Genomic DNA, 23,765 nt, shown 5'->3' with positions numbered 1-23,765 from the left:
CTTATCATAGTTATGAGCCAGTGTCCGTCTTGTAAGTCGGATATCATGACATCATACTGTTTGATTTGACATCACGTTTTTCAGACCCATACTGAGTACCAATACTTGAGTCTGGCATCTTCCCGAGGCAAGAGAGTAAACTGACTATAAAAGTCCAGTTTCCACCCTTGCCGAACTAGGCTGGTATTATGGAGTTACATTTTGTCTGGACTAACGAGTCTATGCAAAGTCGAAATCAAAATCCGGTTCGTAAACTGTCGAGCAGGTTTCGATCGATTGCAGGATTTGCAAAGCATGTGCACCGCAAACTCGTGATTTGATGCATTTCGCGATGTAAGACCTGTTTTATCACAATATAGATCTTGATTATGGAGCAGATCGTCCTGCCTGAGCGCCACCATTTTGTGTGAAGCAAACGTAAGTGATACGAGAGGTGGAATCTGATTGGTCCATAGGAGAGGCTTAGAAGGGACATAATTGGTAATAGCCACTGGTGGCGCAACGATCGAGCCCAGTCATTCCAGCCTAGTTCGGCAAGGGTGGAAACTGGACTTTAAAAGTCAGTTAACTCCCTTGCTTCGAGAAGATGGAGTCTGGTGACTGTTACCATGGTCACAAGATAGATCAAATTGTAGAAAATAATTGTTTTTACTTTTGACTTCACAATGAAAAATTTGTTACATTTGTCCCTGATTATAAGCTGAATGTCGGTTTTGAGTACAAACATTTATAGATAATATCACACCCGTGAAGATCTGGGTTAGAATAGGTCTTCAACAACCCATGCTTGCCGTAAGAGGCAACTAATGGGATTGGGTGGTTAGGCACGTTGATTTGGTTGATGCATGTCGTTCTATCCCAATTGCGTAAATCAATACCCATGATATTGATCACTGGATTGTCTGGTCCAGATCGAACATTTATGGTGCACCATCATATAGCTGGAATAGTGCTAAGTGCGGAGTTAAACAACAAACAAACATCCCATGGTCGTATATTCAGCTCAGTGTATTCAGCTTGTGGTTAAGGTGTTCGATCTTCATGCCAATGACCCAGGTTTCGGTTTCCCAGATGGGTACAATGTGTGAAACCCATTTCTGGTGTCTCTCACCATGATATTGCTAAAGGGGTAAGAACCATACTCTCTCACTTACTCATTCAGCTCAGTGGACCATTTTCCTGCTTACTATGAACATTGTTTTGAACCTTGTGTTTTTGCTTTATGTAAGAAAATCGGTAGGAAGTCAGCTACCAAGGATATAGTCGACCGTTCTTTCGCCTCTAGTCCAAAGCCCTAGTAAGCTCAGCTAAAAATAGGCCATATATGAACATTAAATCTTCTGAAAATAAGAAGAAGAACCATGTTCGGGCCAGTAAAAAAGTCACAAGTCTTTGTCAAAGTCTGTTTAATACCGGATTTTGAGATCTTGTAAAATTGTGTGATTGAATTGTTTCTAGCTACTGCTGCTGCTGACGGGGAATACACATGTCGCACACAGAAGAGAGGGACCAGTGATGCTCTAGAGTCAGCAACCAAGACGGTGGTTTTCCTCGGTAAGTGAGTCTGGGATAGCATAAGGAGTTTTCAACCAAGCAACTTGATGTTTTAGTTGTGCAAAGCATGTTTTAGTTCAAGATAAAGAAACAATGTTATATTTCAAATGACTAGTAAAGCCCTTAAAGGACTTCCCTGTACCTGCTCAGAGGCCGATATTCTGCAGCAAAAGTTTCCTAAATTTCCTGTCGAACAAGAGACCATGTTCACAACGATTCGCATTGTTACGCAGTGCTTTTTTTCATTAGTGGATATTCTTCCTGTTTGCAGATGAATCACAACCTTGAATCATTTGTTCTTAGATTTCAATCGCCTCGATTATGTTTCTAGGTTTGTCAGCACCATACCCGTGCTCGCGGGTTTCACCGAAGTGGTAAACATCCGATACCTGCATCACTTTGGGCTTTCCTCCCACATTAAGCTGACACGACGTGATATAACTTGAATACTGTTAAACGCAACTCACTCACTCACTCACTCTTAAATTTCAGAGATTGAAGATAGGATATTGTAATCCCGAAACATATAGGCACAGTGAATGTTATGCTATTTATTGCCAGCTGGTAAATACCAGAGAATCTGCACACACTGGTGTTTAACAGTTTCTGTTATTAGCCATGTATTTTACACCAATATAATTTGTAATGTATCACAGTACATTTGTTTTTAATCCCTATATTGTATCATGGGCTTTTGACCGGGATGCAATATTGAGTCGTTACACCAGTGTTGCCTAGTGGTTAAGCATTCTCTCATCACGTCGAAGGCTTGGGTTGATTCCCCACATGGGTACATTTAGTGAAGCCCATTTCTGGTGTCCCTAGCCATGATATTGCTGGAATATTGCTAAAAGCGGCGTTAATCAAATCACTCACTCCATCACATGAACAAGTTCAAGCTTTTACTGTTGTAACCATGGTAATGCATTCTTGTGTCTGTTCCAGGCATCAGCCATGCACAAGATAACCCAAGGTTTGACGTCACTGGACCCGATTACGTCAAAGAAGGAGAGGAGATTAACTTGTCCTGCACGACAGATGCAGACGTGCAGTTCATGGCATCAAAACAGCTGGCTATTGTCCACAGGAACCTGGTAACCGAAACCGAGACGACCATTTCAGAGCAACAGAGTCTTCTTGTTTCCCCAGCAGATAATTATGTGATCAAGTTTGAAATGATACCTATTGTTCGTGTCATCCTCAAAATAAAGTCAGGTAAGTACAGCGACTGTACAGTGTAATCAGGGCAAGAACTTAACTTTACTCCATAAAGAATCTATAAGGTATTACTGATATTGCACAATATAAATACTATAGAATATGTATGCCAATGTGTTTGGAAAATACCTGTAAATTGCGTATTCAAAGTCGTGGATATCTTCATCTTGTTGACAAACTTTACAAAAGTGACACGTCGACTTGTGATTATGAAATGCAGAAATTAGCATCTTATTCGTGCGACAACAAATTGAAACCATTTGTGAACAGGTTCCTGTCTAATATGTGTATTACGCGTACATTGTGACCATAGCAACATCCCATCATAACGGCAGCCACCGACAAAGTTGTGAAAAATTGTGAGTGGGGAGGCAGTTGTGTAGATTCTTATATATTCAGGTTTGTAACAAATTGCAGATGGAAGAACTCATTCAGTACATTGTAATACGTATCGCAATCTAAAAATCATTATTGCAATAAATTGCACTATGAAAGTCGGGCCAATACTTATCATAGTTATGAGCCAGTGTCCGTCTTGTAAGTCGGATATCATGACATCATACTGTTTGATTTGACATCACGTTTTTCAGACCCATACTGAGTACCAATACTTGAGTCTGGCATCTTCCCGAGGCAAGAGAGTAAACTGACTATAAAAGTCCAGTTTCCACCCTTGCCGAACTAGGCTGGTATTATGGAGTTACATTTTGTCTGGAATAACGAGTCTATGCAAAGTCGAAATCAAAATCCGGTTCGTAAACTGTCGAGCAGGTTTCGATCGATTGCAGGATTTGCAAAGCATGTGCACCGCAAACTCGTGATTTGATGCATTTCGCGATGTAAGACCTGTTTTATCACAATATAGATCTTGATTATGGAGCAGATCGTCCTGCCTGAGCGCCACCATTTTGTGTGAAGCAAACGTAAGTGATACGAGAGGTGGAATCTGATTGGTCCATAGGAGAGGCTTAGAAGGGACATAATTGGTAATAGCCACTGGTGGCGCAACGATCGAGCCCAGTCATTCCAGCCTAGTTCGGCAAGGGTGGAAACTGGACTTTAAAAGTCAGTTAACTCCCTTGCTTCGAGAAGATGGAGTCTGGTGACTGTTACCATGGTCACAAGATAGATCAAATTGTAGAAAATAATTGTTTTTACTTTTGACTTCACAATGAAAAATTTGTTACATTTGTCCCTGATTATAAGCTGAATGTCGGTTTTGAGTACAAACATTTATAGATAATATCACACCCGTGAAGATCTGGGTTAGAATAGGTCTTCAACAACCCATGCTTGCCGTAAGAGGCAACTAATGGGATTGGGTGGTTAGGCACGTTGATTTGGTTGATGCATGTCGTTCTATCCCAATTGCGTAAATCAATACCCATGATATTGATCACTGGATTGTCTGGTCCAGATCGAACATTTATGGTGCACCATCATATAGCTGGAATAGTGCTAAGTGCGGAGTTAAACAACAAACAAACATCCCATGGTCGTATATTCAGCTCAGTGTATTCAGCTTGTGGTTAAAGTGTTCGATCTTCATGCCAATGACCCAGGTTTCGGTTTCCCAGATGGGTACAATGTGTGAAACCCATTTCTGGTGTCTCTCACCATGATATTGCTAAAGGGGTAAGAACCATACTCTCTCACTTACTCATTCAGCTCAGTGGACCATTTTCCTGCTTACTATGAACATTGTTTTGAACCTTGTGTTTTTGCTTTATGTAAGAAAATCGGTAGGAAGTCAGCTACCAAGGATATAGTCGACCGTTCTTTCGCCTCTAGTCCAAAGCCCTAGTAAGCTCAGCTAAAAATAGGCCATATATGAACATTAAATCTTCTGAAAATAAGAAGAAGAACCATGTTCGGGCCAGTAAAAAAGTCACAAGTCTTTGTCAAAGTCTGTTTAATACCGGATTTTGAGATCTTGTAAAATTGTGTGATTGAATTGTTTCTAGCTACTGCTGCTGCTGACGGGGAATACACATGTCGCACACAGAAGAGAGGGACCAGTGATGCTCTAGAGTCAGCAACCAAGACGGTGGTTTTCCTCGGTAAGTGAGTCTGGGATAGCATAAGGAGTTTTCAACCAAGCAACTTGATGTTTTAGTTGTGCAAAGCATGTTTTAGTTCAAGATAAAGAAACAATGTTATATTTCAAATGACTAGTAAAGCCCTTAAAGGACTTCCCTGTACCTGCTCAGAGGCCGATATTCTGCAGCAAAAGTTTCCTAAATTTCCTGTCGAACAAGAGACCATGTTCACAACGATTCGCATTGTTACGCAGTGCTTTTTTTCATTAGTGGATATTCTTCCTGTTTGCAGATGAATCACAACCTTGAATCATTTGTTCTTAGATTTCAATCGCCTCGATTATGTTTCTAGGTTTGTCAGCACCATACCCGTGCTCGCGGGTTTCACCGAAGTGGTAAACATCCGATACCTGCATCACTTTGGGCTTTCCTCCCACATTAAGCTGACACGACGTGATATAACTTGAATACTGTTAAACGCAACTCACTCACTCACTCACTCTTAAATTTCAGAGATTGAAGATAGGATATTGTAATCCCGAAACATATAGGCACAGTGAATGTTATGCTATTTATTGCCAGCTGGTAAATACCAGAGAATCTGCACACACTGGTGTTTAACAGTTTCTGTTATTAGCCATGTATTTTACACCAATATAATTTGTAATGTATCACAGTACATTTGTTTTTAATCCCTATATTGTATCATGGGCTTTTGACCGGGATGCAATATTGAGTCGTTACACCAGTGTTGCCTAGTGGTTAAGCATTCTCTCATCACGTCGAAGGCTTGGGTTGATTCCCCACATGGGTACATTTAGTGAAGCCCATTTCTGGTGTCCCTAGCCATGATATTGCTGGAATATTGCTAAAAGCGGCGTTAATCAAATCACTCACTCCATCACATGAACAAGTTCAAGCTTTTACTGTTGTAACCATGGTAATGCATTCTTGTGTCTGTTCCAGGCATCAGCCATGCACAAGATAACCCAAGGTTTGACGTCACTGGACCCGATTACGTCAAAGAAGGAGAGGAGATTAACTTGTCCTGCACGACAGATGCAGACGTGCAGTTCATGGCATCAAAACAGCTGGCTATTGTCCACAGGAACCTGGTAACCGAAACCGAGACGATCATTTCAGAGCAACAGAGTCTTCTTGTTTCCCCAGCAGATAATTATGTGATCAAGTTTGAAATGATACCTATTGTTCGTGTCATCCTCAAAATAAAGTCAGGTAAGTACAGCGACTGTACAGTGTAATCAGGGCAAGAACTTAACTTTACTCCATAAAGAATCTATAAGGTATTACTGATATTGCACAATATAAATACTATAGAATATGTATGCCAATGTGTTTGGAAAATACCTGTAAATTGCGTATTCAAAGTCGTGGATATCTTCATCTTGTTGACAAACTTTACAAAAGTGACACGTCGACTTGTGATTATGAAATGCAGAAATTAGCATCTTATTCGTGCGACAACAAATTGAAACCATTTGTGAACAGGTTCCTGTCTAATATGTGTATTACGCGTACATTGTGACCATAGCAACATCCCATCATAACGGCAGCCACCGACAAAGTTGTGAAAAATTGTGAGTGGGGAGGCAGTTGTGTAGATTCTTATATATTCAGGTTTGTAACAAATTGCAGACGGAAGAACTCATTCAGTACATTGTAATACGTATCGCAATCTAAAAATCATTATTGCAATAAATTGCACTATGAAAGTCGGGCCAATACTTATCATAGTTATGAGCCAGTGTCCGTCTTGTAAGTCGGATATCATGACATCATACTGTTTGATTTGACATCACGTTTTTCAGACCCATACTGAGTACCAATACTTGAGTCTGGCATCTTCCCGAGGCAAGAGAGTAAACTGACTATAAAAGTCCAGTTTCCACCCTTGCCGAACTAGGCTGGTATTATGGAGTTACATTTTGTCTGGAATAACGAGTCTATGCAAAGTCGAAATCAAAATCCGGTTCGTAAACTGTCGAGCAGGTTTCGATCGATTGCAGGATTTGCAAAGCATGTGCACCGCAAACTCGTGATTTGATGCATTTCGCGATGTAAGACCTGTTTTATCACAATATAGATCTTGATTATGGAGCAGATCGTCCTGCCTGAGCGCCACCATTTTGTGTGAAGCAAACGTAAGTGATACGAGAGGTGGAATCTGATTGGTCCATAGGAGAGGCTTAGAAGGGACATAATTGGTAATAGCCACTGGTGGCGCAACGATCGAGCCCAGTCATTCCAGCCTAGTTCGGCAAGGGTGGAAACTGGACTTTAAAAGTCAGTTAACTCCCTTGCTTCGAGAAGATGGAGTCTGGTGACTGTTACCATGGTCACAAGATAGATCAAATTGTAGAAAATAATTGTTTTTACTTTTGACTTCACAATGAAAAATTTGTTACATTTGTCCCTGATTATAAGCTGAATGTCGGTTTTGAGTACAAACATTTATAGATAATATCACACCCGTGAAGATCTGGGTTAGAATAGGTCTTCAACAACCCATGCTTGCCGTAAGAGGCAACTAATGGGATTGGGTGGTTAGGCACGTTGATTTGGTTGATGCATGTCGTTCTATCCCAATTGCGTAAATCAATACCCATGATATTGATCACTGGATTGTCTGGTCCAGATCGAACATTTATGGTGCACCATCATATAGCTGGAATAGTGCTAAGTGCGGAGTTAAACAACAAACAAACATCCCATGGTCGTATATTCAGCTCAGTGTATTCAGCTTGTGGTTAAAGTGTTCGATCTTCATGCCAATGACCCAGGTTTCGGTTTCCCAGATGGGTACAATGTGTGAAACCCATTTCTGGTGTCTCTCACCATGATATTGCTAAAGGGGTAAGAACCATACTCTCTCACTTACTCATTCAGCTCAGTGGACCATTTTCCTGCTTACTATGAACATTGTTTTGAACCTTGTGTTTTTGCTTTATGTAAGAAAATCGGTAGGAAGTCAGCTACCAAGGATATAGTCGACCGTTCTTTCGCCTCTAGTCCAAAGCCCTAGTAAGCTCAGCTAAAAATAGGCCATATATGAACATTAAATCTTCTGAAAATAAGAAGAAGAACCATGTTCGGGCCAGTAAAAAAGTCACAAGTCTTTGTCAAAGTCTGTTTAATACCGGATTTTGAGATCTTGTAAAATTGTGTGATTGAATTGTTTCTAGCTACTGCTGCTGCTGACGGGGAATACACATGTCGCACACAGAAGAGAGGGACCAGTGATGCTCTAGAGTCAGCAACCAAGACGGTGGTTTTCCTCGGTAAGTGAGTCTGGGATAGCATAAGGAGTTTTCAACCAAGCAACTTGATGTTTTAGTTGTGCAAAGCATGTTTTAGTTCAAGATAAAGAAACAATGTTATATTTCAAATGACTAGTAAAGCCCTTAAAGGACTTCCCTGTACCTGCTCAGAGGCCGATATTCTGCAGCAAAAGTTTCCTAAATTTCCTGTCGAACAAGAGACCATGTTCACAACGATTCGCATTGTTACGCAGTGCTTTTTTTCATTAGTGGATATTCTTCCTGTTTGCAGATGAATCACAACCTTGAATCATTTGTTCTTAGATTTCAATCGCCTCGATTATGTTTCTAGGTTTGTCAGCACCATACCCGTGCTCGCGGGTTTCACCGAAGTGGTAAACATCCGATACCTGCATCACTTTGGGCTTTCCTCCCACATTAAGCTGACACGACGTGATATAACTTGAATACTGTTAAACGCAACTCACTCACTCACTCACTCTTAAATTTCAGAGATTGAAGATAGGATATTGTAATCCCGAAACATATAGGCACAGTGAATGTTATGCTATTTATTGCCAGCTGGTAAATACCAGAGAATCTGCACACACTGGTGTTTAACAGTTTCTGTTATTAGCCATGTATTTTACACCAATATAATTTGTAATGTATCACAGTACATTTGTTTTTAATCCCTATATTGTATCATGGGCTTTTGACCGGGATGCAATATTGAGTCGTTACACCAGTGTTGCCTAGTGGTTAAGCATTCTCTCATCACGTCGAAGGCTTGGGTTGATTCCCCACATGGGTACATTTAGTGAAGCCCATTTCTGGTGTCCCTAGCCATGATATTGCTGGAATATTGCTAAAAGCGGCGTTAATCAAATCACTCACTCCATCACATGAACAAGTTCAAGCTTTTACTGTTGTAACCATGGTAATGCATTCTTGTGTCTGTTCCAGGCATCAGCCATGCACAAGATAACCCAAGGTTTGACGTCACTGGACCCGATTACGTCAAAGAAGGAGAGGAGATTAACTTGTCCTGCACGACAGATGCAGACGTGCAGTTCATGGCATCAAAACAGCTGGCTATTGTCCACAGGAACCTGGTAACCGAAACCGAGACGATCATTTCAGAGCAACAGAGTCTTCTTGTTTCCCCAGCAGATAATTATGTGATCAAGTTTGAAATGATACCTATTGTTCGTGTCATCCTCAAAATAAAGTCAGGTAAGTACAGCGACTGTACAGTGTAATCAGGGCAAGAACTTAACTTTACTCCATAAAGAATCTATAAGGTATTACTGATATTGCACAATATAAATACTATAGAATATGTATGCCAATGTGTTTGGAAAATACCTGTAAATTGCGTATTCAAAGTCGTGGATATCTTCATCTTGTTGACAAACTTTACAAAAGTGACACGTCGACTTGTGATTATGAAATGCAGAAATTAGCATCTTATTCGTGCGACAACAAATTGAAACCATTTGTGAACAGGTTCCTGTCTAATATGTGTATTACGCGTACATTGTGACCATAGCAACATCCCATCATAACGGCAGCCACCGACAAAGTTGTGAAAAATTGTGAGTGGGGAGGCAGTTGTGTAGATTCTTATATATTCAGGTTTGTAACAAATTGCAGACGGAAGAACTCATTCAGTACATTGTAATACGTATCGCAATCTAAAAATCATTATTGCAATAAATTGCACTATGAAAGTCGGGCCAATACTTATCATAGTTATGAGCCAGTGTCCGTCTTGTAAGTCGGATATCATGACATCATACTGTTTGATTTGACATCACGTTTTTCAGACCCATACTGAGTACCAATACTTGAGTCTGGCATCTTCCCGAGGCAAGAGAGTAAACTGACTATAAAAGTCCAGTTTCCACCCTTGCCGAACTAGGCTGGTATTATGGAGTTACATTTTGTCTGGAATAACGAGTCTATGCAAAGTCGAAATCAAAATCCGGTTCGTAAACTGTCGAGCAGGTTTCGATCGATTGCAGGATTTGCAAAGCATGTGCACCGCAAACTCGTGATTTGATGCATTTCGCGATGTAAGACCTGTTTTATCACAATATAGATCTTGATTATGGAGCAGATCGTCCTGCCTGAGCGCCACCATTTTGTGTGAAGCAAACGTAAGTGATACGAGAGGTGGAATCTGATTGGTCCATAGGAGAGGCTTAGAAGGGACATAATTGGTAATAGCCACTGGTGGCGCAACGATCGAGCCCAGTCATTCCAGCCTAGTTCGGCAAGGGTGGAAACTGGACTTTAAAAGTCAGTTAACTCCCTTGCTTCGAGAAGATGGAGTCTGGTGACTGTTACCATGGTCACAAGATAGATCAAATTGTAGAAAATAATTGTTTTTACTTTTGACTTCACAATGAAAAATTTGTTACATTTGTCCCTGATTATAAGCTGAAGGTCGGTTTTGAGTACAAACATTTATAGATAATATCACACCCGTGAAGATCTGGGTTAGAATAGGTCTTCAACAACCCATGCTTGCCGTAAGAGGCAACTAATGGGATTGGGTGGTTAGGCACGTTGATTTGGTTGATGCATGTCGTTCTATCCCAATTGCGTAAATCAATACCCATGATATTGATCACTGGATTGTCTGGTCCAGATCGAACATTTATGGTGCACCATCATATAGCTGGAATAGTGCTAAGTGCGGAGTTAAACAACAAACAAACATCCCATGGTCGTATATTCAGCTCAGTGTATTCAGCTTGTGGTTAAGGTGTTCGATCTTCATGCCAATGACCCAGGTTTCGGTTTCCCAGATGGGTACAATGTGTGAAACCCATTTCTGGTGTCTCTCACCATGATATTGCTAAAGGGGTAAGAACCATACTCTCTCACTTACTCATTCAGCTCAGTGGACCATTTTCCTGCTTACTATGAACATTGTTTTGAACCTTGTGTTTTTGCTTTATGTAAGAAAATCGGTAGGAAGTCAGCTACCAAGGATATAGTCGACCGTTCTTTCGCCTCTAGTCCAAAGCCCTAGTAAGCTCAGCTAAAAATAGGCCATATATGAACATTAAATCTTCTGAAAATAAGAAGAAGAACCATGTTCGGGCCAGTAAAAAAGTCACAAGTCTTTGTCAAAGTCTGTTTAATACCGGATTTTGAGATCTTGTAAAATTGTGTGATTGAATTGTTTCTAGCTACTGCTGCTGCTGACGGGGAATACACATGTCGCACACAGAAGAGAGGGACCAGTGATGCTCTAGAGTCAGCAACCAAGACGGTGGTTTTCCTCGGTAAGTGAGTCTGGGATAGCATAAGGAGTTTTCAACCAAGCAACTTGATGTTTTAGTTGTGCAAAGCATGTTTTAGTTCAAGATAAAGAAACAATGTTATATTTCAAATGACTAGTAAAGCCCTTAAAGGACTTCCCTGTACCTGCTCAGAGGCCGATATTCTGCAGCAAAAGTTTCCTAAATTTCCTGTCGAACAAGAGACCATGTTCACAACGATTCGCATTGTTACGCAGTGCTTTTTTTCATTAGTGGATATTCTTCCTGTTTGCAGATGAATCACAACCTTGAATCATTTGTTCTTAGATTTCAATCGCCTCGATTATGTTTCTAGGTTTGTCAGCACCATACCCGTGCTCGCGGGTTTCACCGAAGTGGTAAACATCCGATACCTGCATCACTTTGGGCTTTCCTCCCACATTAAGCTGACACGACGTGATATAACTTGAATACTGTTAAACGCAACTCACTCACTCACTCACTCTTAAATTTCAGAGATTGAAGATAGGATATTGTAATCCCGAAACATATAGGCACAGTGAATGTTATGCTATTTATTGCCAGCTGGTAAATACCAGAGAATCTGCACACACTGGTGTTTAACAGTTTCTGTTATTAGCCATGTATTTTACACCAATATAATTTGTAATGTATCACAGTACATTTGTTTTTAATCCCTATATTGTATCATGGGCTTTTGACCGGGATGCAATATTGAGTCGTTACACCAGTGTTGCCTAGTGGTTAAGCATTCTCTCATCACGTCGAAGGCTTGGGTTGATTCCCCACATGGGTACATTTAGTGAAGCCCATTTCTGGTGTCCCTAGCCATGATATTGCTGGAATATTGCTAAAAGCGGCGTTAATCAAATCACTCACTCCATCACATGAACAAGTTCAAGCTTTTACTGTTGTAACCATGGTAATGCATTCTTGTGTCTGTTCCAGGCATCAGCCATGCACAAGATAACCCAAGGTTTGACGTCACTGGACCCGATTACGTCAAAGAAGGAGAGGAGATTAACTTGTCCTGCACGACAGATGCAGACGTGCAGTTCATGGCATCAAAACAGCTGGCTATTGTCCACAGGAACCTGGTAACCGAAACCGAGACGACCATTTCAGAGCAACAGAGTCTTCTTGTTTCCCCAGCAGATAATTATGTGATCAAGTTTGAAATGATACCTATTGTTCGTGTCATCCTCAAAATAAAGTCAGGTAAGTACAGCGACTGTACAGTGTAATCAGGGCAAGAACTTAACTTTACTCCATAAAGAATCTATAAGGTATTACTGATATTGCACAATATAAATACTATAGAATATGTATGCCAATGTGTTTGGAAAATACCTGTAAATTGCGTATTCAAAGTCGTGGATATCTTCATCTTGTTGACAAACTTTACAAAAGTGACACGTCGACTTGTGATTATGAAATGCAGAAATTAGCATCTTATTCGTGCGACAACAAATTGAAACCATTTGTGAACAGGTTCCTGTCTAATATGTGTATTACGCGTACATTGTGACCATAGCAACATCCCATCATAACGGCAGCCACCGACAAAGTTGTGAAAAATTGTGAGTGGGGAGGCAGTTGTGTAGATTCTTATATATTCAGGTTTGTAACAAATTGCAGATGGAAGAACTCATTCAGTACATTGTAATACGTATCGCAATCTAAAAATCATTATTGCAATAAATTGCACTATGAAAGTCGGGCCAATACTTATCATAGTTATGAGCCAGTGTCCGTCTTGTAAGTCGGATATCATGACATCATACTGTTTGATTTGACATCACGTTTTTCAGACCCATACTGAGTACCAATACTTGAGTCTGGCATCTTCCCGAGGCAAGAGAGTAAACTGACTATAAAAGTCCAGTTTCCACCCTTGCCGAACTAGGCTGGTATTATGGAGTTACATTTTGTCTGGACTAACGAGTCTATGCAAAGTCGAAATCAAAATCCGGTTCGTAAACTGTCGAGCAGGTTTCGATCGATTGCAGGATTTGCAAAGCATGTGCACCGCAAACTCGTGATTTGATGCATTTCGCGATGTAAGACCTGTTTTATCACAATATAGATCTTGATTATGGAGCAGATCGTCCTGCCTGAGCGCCACCATTTTGTGTGAAGCAAACGTAAGTGATACGAGAGGTGGAATCTGATTGGTCCATAGGAGAGGCTTAGAAGGGACATAATTGGTAATAGCCACTGGTGGCGCAACGATCGAGCCCAGTCATTCCAGCCTAGTTCGGCAAGGGTGGAAACTGGACTTTAAAAGTCAGTTAACTCCCTTGCTTCGAGAAGATGGAGTCTGGTGACTGTTACCATGGTCACAAGATAGATCAAATTGTAGAAAATAATTGTTTTTACTTTTGACTTCACAATGAAAAATTTGTTACATTTGTCCCTGATTATAAGCTGAATGTCGGTTTTGAGTACAAACATTTATAGATAATATCACACCCGTGAAGATCTGGGTTAGAATAGGTCTTCAACAACCCATGCTTGCCGTAAGAGGCAACTAATGGGATTGGGTGGTTAGGCACGTTGATTTGGTTGATGCATGTCGTTCTATCCCAATTGCGTAAATCAATACCCATGATATTGATCACTGGATTGTCTGGTCCAGATCGAACATTTATGGTGCACCATCATATAGCTGGAATAGTGCTAAGTGCGGAGTTAAACAACAAACAAACATCCCATGGTCGTATATTCAGCTCAGTGTATTCAGCTTGTGGTTAAAGTGTTCGATCTTCATGCCAAAGACCCAGGTTTCGGTTTCCCAGATGGGTACAATGCGTGAAACCCATTTCTGGTGTCTCCCACCATGATATTGCTAAAGGGGTAAGAACCCTACTCTCTCACTTACTCATTCAGCTCAGTGGACCATTTACCTGCTTACTATGAACATTGTTTTGAACCTTGTGTTTTTGCTTTATGTAAGAAAATCGGTAGGAAGTCAGCTACCAAGGATATAGTCGACCGTTCTTTGGCCTCTAGTCCGAAGCCCTAGTAAGCTCAGCTAATAATAGTCCATATATGAACATTAAATCTTCTGAAAATAAGAAGAAAAACCATGTTCGGGCCAGTAGAAAGTCACAAGTCTTTGTCAAAGTCTGTTTAATACCGGATTTTGAGATCTTGTAAAATTGTGTGATTGAATTGTTTCCAGCTACTGCTGCTGCTGACGGGGAATACACATGTCGCACACAGAAGAGAGGGACCAGTGATGCTCTAGAGTCAGCAACCAAGACGGTGGTTTTCCTCGGTAAGTGAGTCTGGGATAGCATAAGGAGTTTTCAACCAAGCAACTTGATGTTTTAGTTGTGCAAAGCATGTTTTAGTTCAAGATAAAGAAACAAGCCCTGGTTGAAGCATTGACTACAAGCCCTAGTTGAAGCATTGACTACAAGCCCTGGTTGAAGCATTTCCTGCAAGCCCTGGGTGACACATTGACTGCAAGCCCTGGTTGAAGCATTAACTGCAAACCCCTGGTGACACATTGACTGCAAGCCCTGGTTGACACATTTACTGCAAGCCCTGGTTGAAGCATTGACTGCAAGCCCTGGTTGAAGCATTTGCTGCAAGCCCTGGTTGACACATTGACTGCAAGCCCTGGTTGAAGCATTTCCTGCAAGCCCTGGGTGACACATTGACTGCAAGCCCTCGTTGAAGCATTTGCTGCAAGCCCTGGTTGAAGCATTTCCTGCAAGCTCTTGGTGACACATTGACTGCAAGCCCTGGTTGAAGCATTTACTGCAAGCCCTGCTTGAAGCATTTGCTGCAAGCGCTGGGTGACACATTGACTGCAAGCCCTGGGTGACACATTGACTGCAAGCCCTGGTTGAAGCATTTACTGCAAGCCCTTGGTGACACATTGACTGCAAGCCCTGGGTGACACATTGACTGCAAGCCCTGGTTGAAGCATTTTCTGCAAACCCTGGGTGACACATTGACTGCAAGCCCTGGTTGAAGCATTGACTACAAGCCCTGGTTGAAGCATTTTCTGCAAGCCCTGGTTGAAGCATTTACTGCAAGCCCTGGGTGACACATTGACTGCAAGCCCTGGTTGAAGCATTTACTGCAAGCCCTGGTTGAAGCATTTGCTGCAAGCGCTGGGTGACACATTGACTGCAAGCCCTGGGTGACACATTGACTGCAAGCCCTGGTTGAAGCATTTACTGCAAGCCCTGGGTGACACATTGACTGCAATCCCTGGGTGACACATTGACTGCAAGCTCTGGTTGAAGCATTTTCTGCAAGCCCTGGGTGACACATTGACTGCAAGCCCTGGTTGAAGCATTGACTACAAGCCCTGCTTGAAGCATTTTCTGCAAGCCCTGGTTGAAGCATTTACTGCAAGCTCTGGGTGACACATTGACTGCAAGCCCTGGTTGAAGCATTTAATGCAAGCCCTGGTTGAAGCATTTGCTGCAAGCGCTGGGTGACACATTGACTGCAAGCCCTGGGTGACACATTGAACCAGTTCCACTAAGTGTCCAAATCGTTAAGGTGATTGTAAGTCACATACTTTAAATTTGGTTTATGATATTTGTAGCGCTAAGTTCAGATTGTGGAACAGGGTACTGGTTCATGCACTGCAAGTTCTCATTGACACACACTGACTAAGAGCCTGGGTAGACCCATTGACTGCAAAGCCCTGCTTGAAGCAATGTCTGCATGACAGAGTTCAGAAGCCATCTTATCTGCAAGCCTCAGTTATTCTGAGAACTACGCAATTTAGTGGCAGCTGTACATGATACATCACTTTACATTTGGATTTTTTAACACTTGCATGTTTGACAATGTTATGAAGGTTCCTTTGTCTGCGTTTGCATGACTTCCCATTAACAACTGACCCTAACATCTATGGGGAGAAGGGAAGCCACGGGTTCCGTGTTCATGACATTAGGAGAGGTGCACACCTTGAGATAGAGCTGTTGGCTGCAAGATACCCATGTCGTGGGTTGTGGGCATGGGATGCAGGATATTGTTTACACCACAGCAGCCATAGGGCATCATCTGAATTGCTTGGCAGAAGCTAGTCATCATTCATCATAATATATTTAAAATTCTGTTTCGTCATTTCAGTTTCTGCTGCTCAAGGTTAAGATTTTTTTAATATCTCCCTGCTTGATCATATAGCTTTAACTTGATGTAATCAAATTGCAAGCTGGCGCTTTCAATCAATTTTCACATAGATGTATGTGTTTTATATGCTAGTAACTATGTCATGTCATCAGAGCAATGCTATTTCCATCCAGGAGTCTTGATCTATTTCCAGGACTACATACAAAACCAGATACACACTAGTTCTACCCTCCATATCTACCTATCTCATGCTACCACACCTGCACAACAACTACACCACCACCCAACTCCATAAGAAATGCCTCCATCCAATCCAATACCCACACAGCCACCTACCTTGCTGACCCTACTCCACATGAAGTGGCTTTCTCATCTCCTTACCTTCCCCCAATATTATATGACCATTTCCACGGTCTGGTCTTGAAGAGCTGGGATAGAATAGGTCTTCAGCAACACATGCTTGCCGTAAAATGCAACTATGCTTGTCATAAGAGGCGACTAACGGGATCGGGTGGTCAGGCTCGCTGACTTAGTTGATGCATGTCATCGATCCTAACTGCTCATGATATCAATCACTGGATTGTCTGGTCCAGACTCAATTATTTACTGGCCACCATCATATAGCTGGAATATTGCTGAGTGCGGCGTTAAACAACAAACTAACCAACCAACCATGGTCTGATGGGAGAACGGAAGGGCAAGGGTTCAATCCACAGCCATGTTATACCAAAAGACGTGAAATGATTGTAGTTGTTGATACCCTCCCTGGCGCTCAGCATTAAGGGGCTCAAACAAGGACTGGTTGGCTCGTAGTTGACTTGTCTGAGTGGGCTATTCATGTTAAATGCAACATGGTATCTCAGTGGGCTAGCACTATGAAATTGGCATCAGTATGGACTTAGACAAGCAGTCACAACATTCTCCCTCACTCTCCGTTAAAAGATGGTACTTGTTGTTACCCTGTCTGGCATTAAAGGGATAAAACAAGGACTGGTCGGCTTGGAGTCAGTATACTGTGTCTGAGTGGGGTATTCAAGTTAAACTGTGGCATGGTATCTCAGTCAGTGAGCTAGCACTATAAATTGGCATCAGTCCGGACTAGTACAAGCAGCCACACATACACATGCATGCATGTCGCTATATAAGTGCAATAATCTTGGACGCGGGGTTAAACCCCACCTCTCTCTCTCTCTCTCATATGAATCCTTATGGCATTACCATTATGTGCGTCACATGCTTCGTCACCTCTCTCACAACATACACTTTCTTATATAAGTGCAGTGATTTCACCTTGCCACTTCACTTGCTCTTCCATCTTCCTATCTCAACAATGGTTACACGAAAAAGAGTCTGACTACAAATTTCGAACCCGTACCTGTTAATTTATTTCACCTACTTAGCTCAATAACAGGCTTCCTATGTATGTAAGATGTAAAATAATGTTGGCCTGTAGTCTGGCAATATTTCAGCCATCTGGATACAGATAGACAGGAGGCCTCAGGACGCCTGAGTGCACTGCCAGTGTTTTCATGGATGGCAGTGATGCAGGGTGTTTCAATTTATCCCAGTTTACACAGTACCGATAAGGATGTATGAATTTAAGCATTTTGATTAACTAAGGGACAGTCAGGTAGCCTAGTGGTTAAAGTGTTTACTCGTCACGCCGGAGACCCGGGTTCCATTCCCAACATGGGTACAATGAGTGGAGCCAATTTCAGGTGTCCCCGGGTGTCATATTGCTGGAATATTGCTAAACGCGACGTAAAACCATACTCGCTCACTCTAAATTAACTCGAGTGTTAACTGCACATTTCCGAGGTGGAAATAATTTGGGTTGCTGATTTGCTTACCTGTTTCTTATCATGCAGGTGCAAAGAAATTCATGGTGTGGGCCCTATGTACAGGGCAAGTTAACAGTTCTCTTGTTATGTCCTGCAGGTAGTGGTTGTGTGATTCTGTCACTTAATGTCTGATTTGTACAATTAACGCCTTGACACGTGTGAACAGTAGTTTGTAATTCAGAGTGCAATGTGTCCTGAGACTTGTATGGTATTCAATGACATGAATAGTTGTTTCAAAGTAGTCATAAATTCCTTAATTGTATTCAATTATTGTAACTCTATGATTTTCATGGAGCGGTTGCGTAGCCTAGTGGTTAAAGTTTCGATCGTGACGCCGAAGACCCGGGTTCGATTCCCGACATGGGTACAATGTGTGAAGTCCATTTGCGGTGTCCCCCGCCGTGATATTGCTGGAATATTGCTAAAAGCGGCGTAAAACCATACTCACTCACTCACTATGATTTTCTTAATGCAGTCGGCTCATGTCTATCTGCACTTACTGTTGCATATACACTGACACACCATGAAGATGTGTTTTTGTCCAATTTGAAGCACTTCAAATAAGGATCCAAACGCAAATGACGGCATTGTTGTGTTTGATTACCTCATGACTGAAAACACAAAACAACTTAATTTGATTTTTTAGGCATGTTGACAAATATTTCAAAATGTCAGTACATGTTTGCACATAATGACACTTTCTGGAGTCAGTACTTATATTGTGTGCTTTGTGTTTCAGATTTGAATGGTGCAACTTCCCTGACAGGGACCACAACTCTGTCCATTGTGTGCCTGCTCGCTGGAGTGCTACAGAAAGTGTGATGAGCTTCTGAGATTATACAACAATAAGAGTAGGGAAATATGAAGCTGCAAGTGCTGAAGAGGCAACAGCAAGTCCAGATTAACTTGACCTCCCCACCACTCAAGCCTGCAGACAGCTGACAATATTACTTGGCTGTATGATATATCAAAAGTAACACATCCTTAACTCTATCATCAATTCCTGTTTAGGAAGTTCGTCCCTCCGGACCCCAACGCATTCCTAGTTAACACTAACACATTTTTATTTAACCCCACGCAACGCCCTCCCTAAACACCACATATTTTAAGTGCTAGGACAGTTGCGAATTTATATTTCTACGTGTGTCTACCCCATACATCCCCAGACTGTCTTCACACCCATCCTCAGCCCTCGCCCAAACCTAAATATATACTCAACTACATTCAAAAGGGCACACTTGCACTTCGTTGTTGTGTTATGTGTACGTTTAAGAAGGATGCTGTATTTATATACACTATTTTGTCTGAAAGGAAATTGTTTTGTATAATCGTGTACGGCCTCCACCTCAGACAAGTGCTATTATAGAATTAGAGAATACAAACAGCCCCACACTTGCAACCTACCTCAGATTCGATGGGGTGGGGGAGTGTGGCCTGTGTTACAGCAGTGGGATACCATGTATATTCGCGTGCATGTTGGTCTGGCGTAATGCTCAGTGTACCTGTAGATAGGTTGTCATTGTAACCGTGTAATGCAAGAAAAGCTATCTCCCTTTCACTGAGGTCAAAATATGTCTTATTTTGTTATGTAAACTATACTTTTATGCAACATTCATACATTCCATTCCTCCAGGACTGAAGGAGTTATAAGTCCACAGTTGGATTGCAGTGGAAGGGAGGTAACTCTCTGGGTGTAGCAACAACATTCGCTGATGTGTATGAGACTATTTTGAAAGCAGCCAGTTGAACAACCCTAACCCTGGCAGTCAGTGGGCCTCACACATTATATGGGAGTTTATTGTCTGCTTTTTATAGTGTTAAGAATTAAAAGTTTTTTCAACAATGATGTATACTATATGTGTGACTCATGGATAAATAGAAACAATATCTATCTACCTGGCTTTGTAGTGATTTTTTTAGAAAAAACACACTAGTTTTCCTTCTGGCTTCAATCTTACACGCGTCTTAAAGGGTAAATGCTTCCAACCTCTTTCCCATGTTCAGCTGTGTGGAGCAGTGATAAAATTGATTAAAATACTCAAAAAAAGAGGACTCTGGTCCAGGATATATTGACTGAAAAAAAATAATTTCTCTTTTGGTAAAAAAATATAGGAGTACAAAATGAAAGCGCAAAGTCTTTAATTGCTGGATGGCAGATAATATTTTGTATCCTTTTGGACAACGGGCTGGGCTGTCCTTGACTCTGCAGTATGATATGCTCTTCCAGACCCCTCTATGCTGGGGGGGGGGGGGGGATATGGGTGCATGCACACGCTCACTGTATTCTCGGACAGGTACGTGCAAGACAGGATGTGATGCTTAGAGGTTGTGGCAGGTTTGAACCATCCATTGTAAATTTTACAACGACTGTGATTGGCCAAACCCTAACTTGTAGAATCATCTAGACTGTTGCTGTCTTCTGTTGTCATAGACACATCATGTTGTAATAAAGATTTTTACAGCTTCCATCATCGACTTATGTTATAGATTGTTTGTTGTTTAACACTGCGTTCAGCAATATTTCAGCTATGTGATGGCAGTCTGGTCCAGATAATCCAGTGATTGACATCATGAGCATCGATCCATGCAATTTGGATATGATGACATGCATTAACAGAGTCAGCGAGGCTGACCACCCAAACAAGCATAGTCGCCTTTTACGGCAAGCATGGGTTACTGAAGACCTATTCTAGCCCGGATCTTCACGGGTCTTGTGTTATGTTACATGGATGATCGGCAGTCAAGTCGGTGAAGCTCGTGCATATAATAGTTGCCCTTGCACTCTGAACAGAACATGGGATCACTAGAACTCCTATATTCATGTGTTACTAAGTGGAGGGGACACGGGCATTGTGTCAATAACTCCTATATTCCATGTGTTACTAAGTGGAGGGGGCAGGGGCATTGTGTCAATAACTCCTATATCCCATGCGTTACGAAGTGGAGGGGGCACGGGCATTGTGTCAGTAACTCCTATATTCCATGTGTTACTAAGTGGAGGGGGCACGGGCATTGTGTCAATAACTCCTATATTCCATGTGTTACTAAGTGGAGGGGGCACGGGCATTGTGTCAATAACTCCTATATTCCATGTGTTACCAAGTGGAGGGGGCACGGGCATTGTGTCAATAACTCCTATATTCTATGCGTTACCAAGTGGAGGGGGCACGGGCATTTATTTATGTCAAACGGAGTAAGCCCAAAGTGCTTGGAGCCTATATGGAACAAAAAGGGTTAGAGATCATGAAGCTTGCAGGATAAGATCCCTAACTTTTCTTGTTCACCACATATGGCACCCGAACCAATATCAATTAGGATATCTTGCTCAGCAAAGGATAAGTGTTTTATTCCTCCACTTTGTTGTGAGTTGGGTTTAACACCGCTTTTAAGATTATTCCAGTTATATCAGGGCATGTCAGCTTAATGTGGGAGGAAATCTCGAAGTGATGCAGGTATCGGACGTTTACCACTTCGGTGAAACCTACGAGCAGGGGTAGGGTGCTGACAAGCCTAGAAACATAATCGGGATGAACCGGGATTCAAACCCATAATTATAGGTTTCTGCGAATTGCGGTGCCTTAGACGCCTGGGCCACCCGTGCCCAGCATATTGTTTAAGGACAGACGGATGGGCAGGAGATAAATGCCGACATTGTTGTGAGTCCGACGTTGATAACTACTTATATATTCTTTATGGGATTGGGTGCTGGCTGGAAATGGGTATCGAGATAAGGTATTATTTTTCAGCCACAGCTGCAAAACCAGATGTATTTTTTAAAATTTAAAACCATCAGCTTGATTTTTAAGAAGATAAAGCAATGTCATTTTTGTGGTAGGCATTTTTTGTTATCAGTTTGAAACATAGTTGTTTTATTTCAAGCATTTTAGGGAATGATTTATTTTTTTCGATAAAATTCAAGTTTACATGGACTTTCTCCGTGTGACCAATGAACGTTTCAGTGAGTGAGTATGGTTTTTACGCCGCTTTTAGCAATATTCCAGCAATATCACGCCGGGGGTCACCACAAATGGGCTTGTATCAATGTCGGGAATCGAACCCGGGTCTTCTGCATGACGAGCGAACGCTTTAACCACTAGGCTACCCGACCGCCCCGAATGTTTCAGTGAGTTGGTGGAACGCGTTGAACCTCATATACCGAAGAAGGATACCTTTTGGCGCATGTCCCGAGACCAAGGTATTCGGATTGCAATAAGTCTGCTCGACAGGGCAACGGGGGATTCATATAAAAGCCTCCCGTATGGGTTTCGGTGGCGCAATACACAATAAGTAAAATCCTCCCTGAAACCAGTCATGCCATTACCCTGGAATGAGTGAGTGAGTTGGGTTTAACGCCGCTGTTAACAGTATTCCAGTTATATCGCGGCGTGTCAGATTGATGTGGGAGGAAAGCCCGAAGTGATGCAGGTCTCAGACGTTTACCACTTCGGTGAAACCCACGAGCACGGGTAGGGTACTGACAAGCCTAGAAACATAATCGGGTTGAACCAGGATTCGAACCCATAATTATAGGTTTCTGGCGTGCCCAAGGGACGCAACTCTGCACAGCAAATCGCGGCGCCTTAGACGACTTGGCCACCCGTGGCCCCCTTTCCCTTGAAATGTGCGATGAAGTTATGCAGTGTCCAAGCATCCCGGAGTAATGGAAGGAGCTTTCCAAAAGACGGAACTTCCACAACACCGTAGGAGCCATCGAAGGGAAGCATGTTGCCTTCCGCTGTCCACCTTTGGCAGGATCCCTGCATTACAGCTCTAAGGGGTTTTCTACCAACGTACTCCTCGCTCTTGTCTTGCAGAGTACGGGTTCCTCTTTGTGGGCGTTGGGACAAATGGAACATGCTCAGATACTGCCGTTTTAAAGATTCTGGATTATATGTGGCTCTGGAACAACGTACTGATGCGCTTCCGGAAGATGAACCACTCCCAAATGATGACCAGCCCATGCCCTACGCTTTAGGAGGAGATGACGCTTTGTACCGTCGAACGTAGCTCATGAAACTCTACCCCACCCGCTGCATGACGAAAGAATATTAAACTACCATCTGTCGGGGGCACACAGAATGGCTGAAAACAAATTTGGTATTTTGGCTCACCGGTTCAGATGCCCCCTGACTACAATGCAGCAACACATGCAGCAACACATGCATAGAGCGGAAAGCATTGTGATGGTCTGTTGTGTGAGGCACAACCTCCTGGCAGTGAGATACCCACGTCAAGCTGCACGGATAATAGACATCGAAGACCCCAACACCCATGACATGCTCCATGGTAATACTGTGTAATAAAGAATTTTCCCTCTCCACCTTGTCAAAATGGTTCACACGATAATTAAATCCAGAAACAATTAAAAACTGATGCCCTAACACTTCAGAAATAATGTGAAGTAAAAACCAGCACAAATGTTTTCTTTTTCAAATT

At 42.1% G+C, this 23,765-nt stretch overlaps 1 protein-coding gene across 6 annotated transcripts in view; it reads left to right on the top strand.

Moving 5' to 3' along the window:
* LOC124142636 overlaps positions 1-20,797 on the top strand; it is a 246,291-nt gene extending 225,494 nt beyond the window's left edge. For 5 of the 6 annotated variants that reach the window (XM_048390407.1, XM_048390402.1, XM_048390388.1 and 2 more), the window contains 11 exons: positions 1,459-1,554; positions 2,500-2,769; positions 4,737-4,832; positions 5,778-6,047; positions 8,015-8,110; positions 9,056-9,325; positions 11,293-11,388; positions 12,334-12,603; positions 14,570-14,665; positions 16,489-16,503; positions 19,069-20,797. In XM_048390407.1, coding sequence (XP_048246364.1) covers positions 1,459-1,554; positions 2,500-2,769; positions 4,737-4,832; positions 5,778-6,047; positions 8,015-8,110; positions 9,056-9,325; positions 11,293-11,388; positions 12,334-12,603; positions 14,570-14,665; positions 16,489-16,503; positions 19,069-19,151 — 1,658 coding nt within the window. In that variant the 3' untranslated portion in view covers positions 19,152-20,797. The remainder of the gene's footprint in view (positions 1-1,458; positions 1,555-2,499; positions 2,770-4,736; positions 4,833-5,777; positions 6,048-8,014; positions 8,111-9,055; positions 9,326-11,292; positions 11,389-12,333; positions 12,604-14,569; positions 14,666-16,488; positions 16,504-19,068) is intronic. The other variant, XM_048390393.1, reaches the window with a different exon arrangement.
* The last annotated feature ends 2,968 nt before the right edge of the window (positions 20,798-23,765 follow it).

Source organism: Haliotis rufescens, unplaced genomic scaffold (assembly GCF_023055435.1).
Source record: "Haliotis rufescens isolate VD_foot unplaced genomic scaffold, xgHalRufe1.0.p SCAF_10, whole genome shotgun sequence".
In the NCBI taxonomy this organism is placed as follows: Eukaryota; Metazoa; Mollusca; class Gastropoda; order Lepetellida; family Haliotidae; genus Haliotis; species Haliotis rufescens.
Note: the sequence above shows the minus strand (reverse complement) of the source record. Positions and strands in the feature narration are given on the sequence as shown.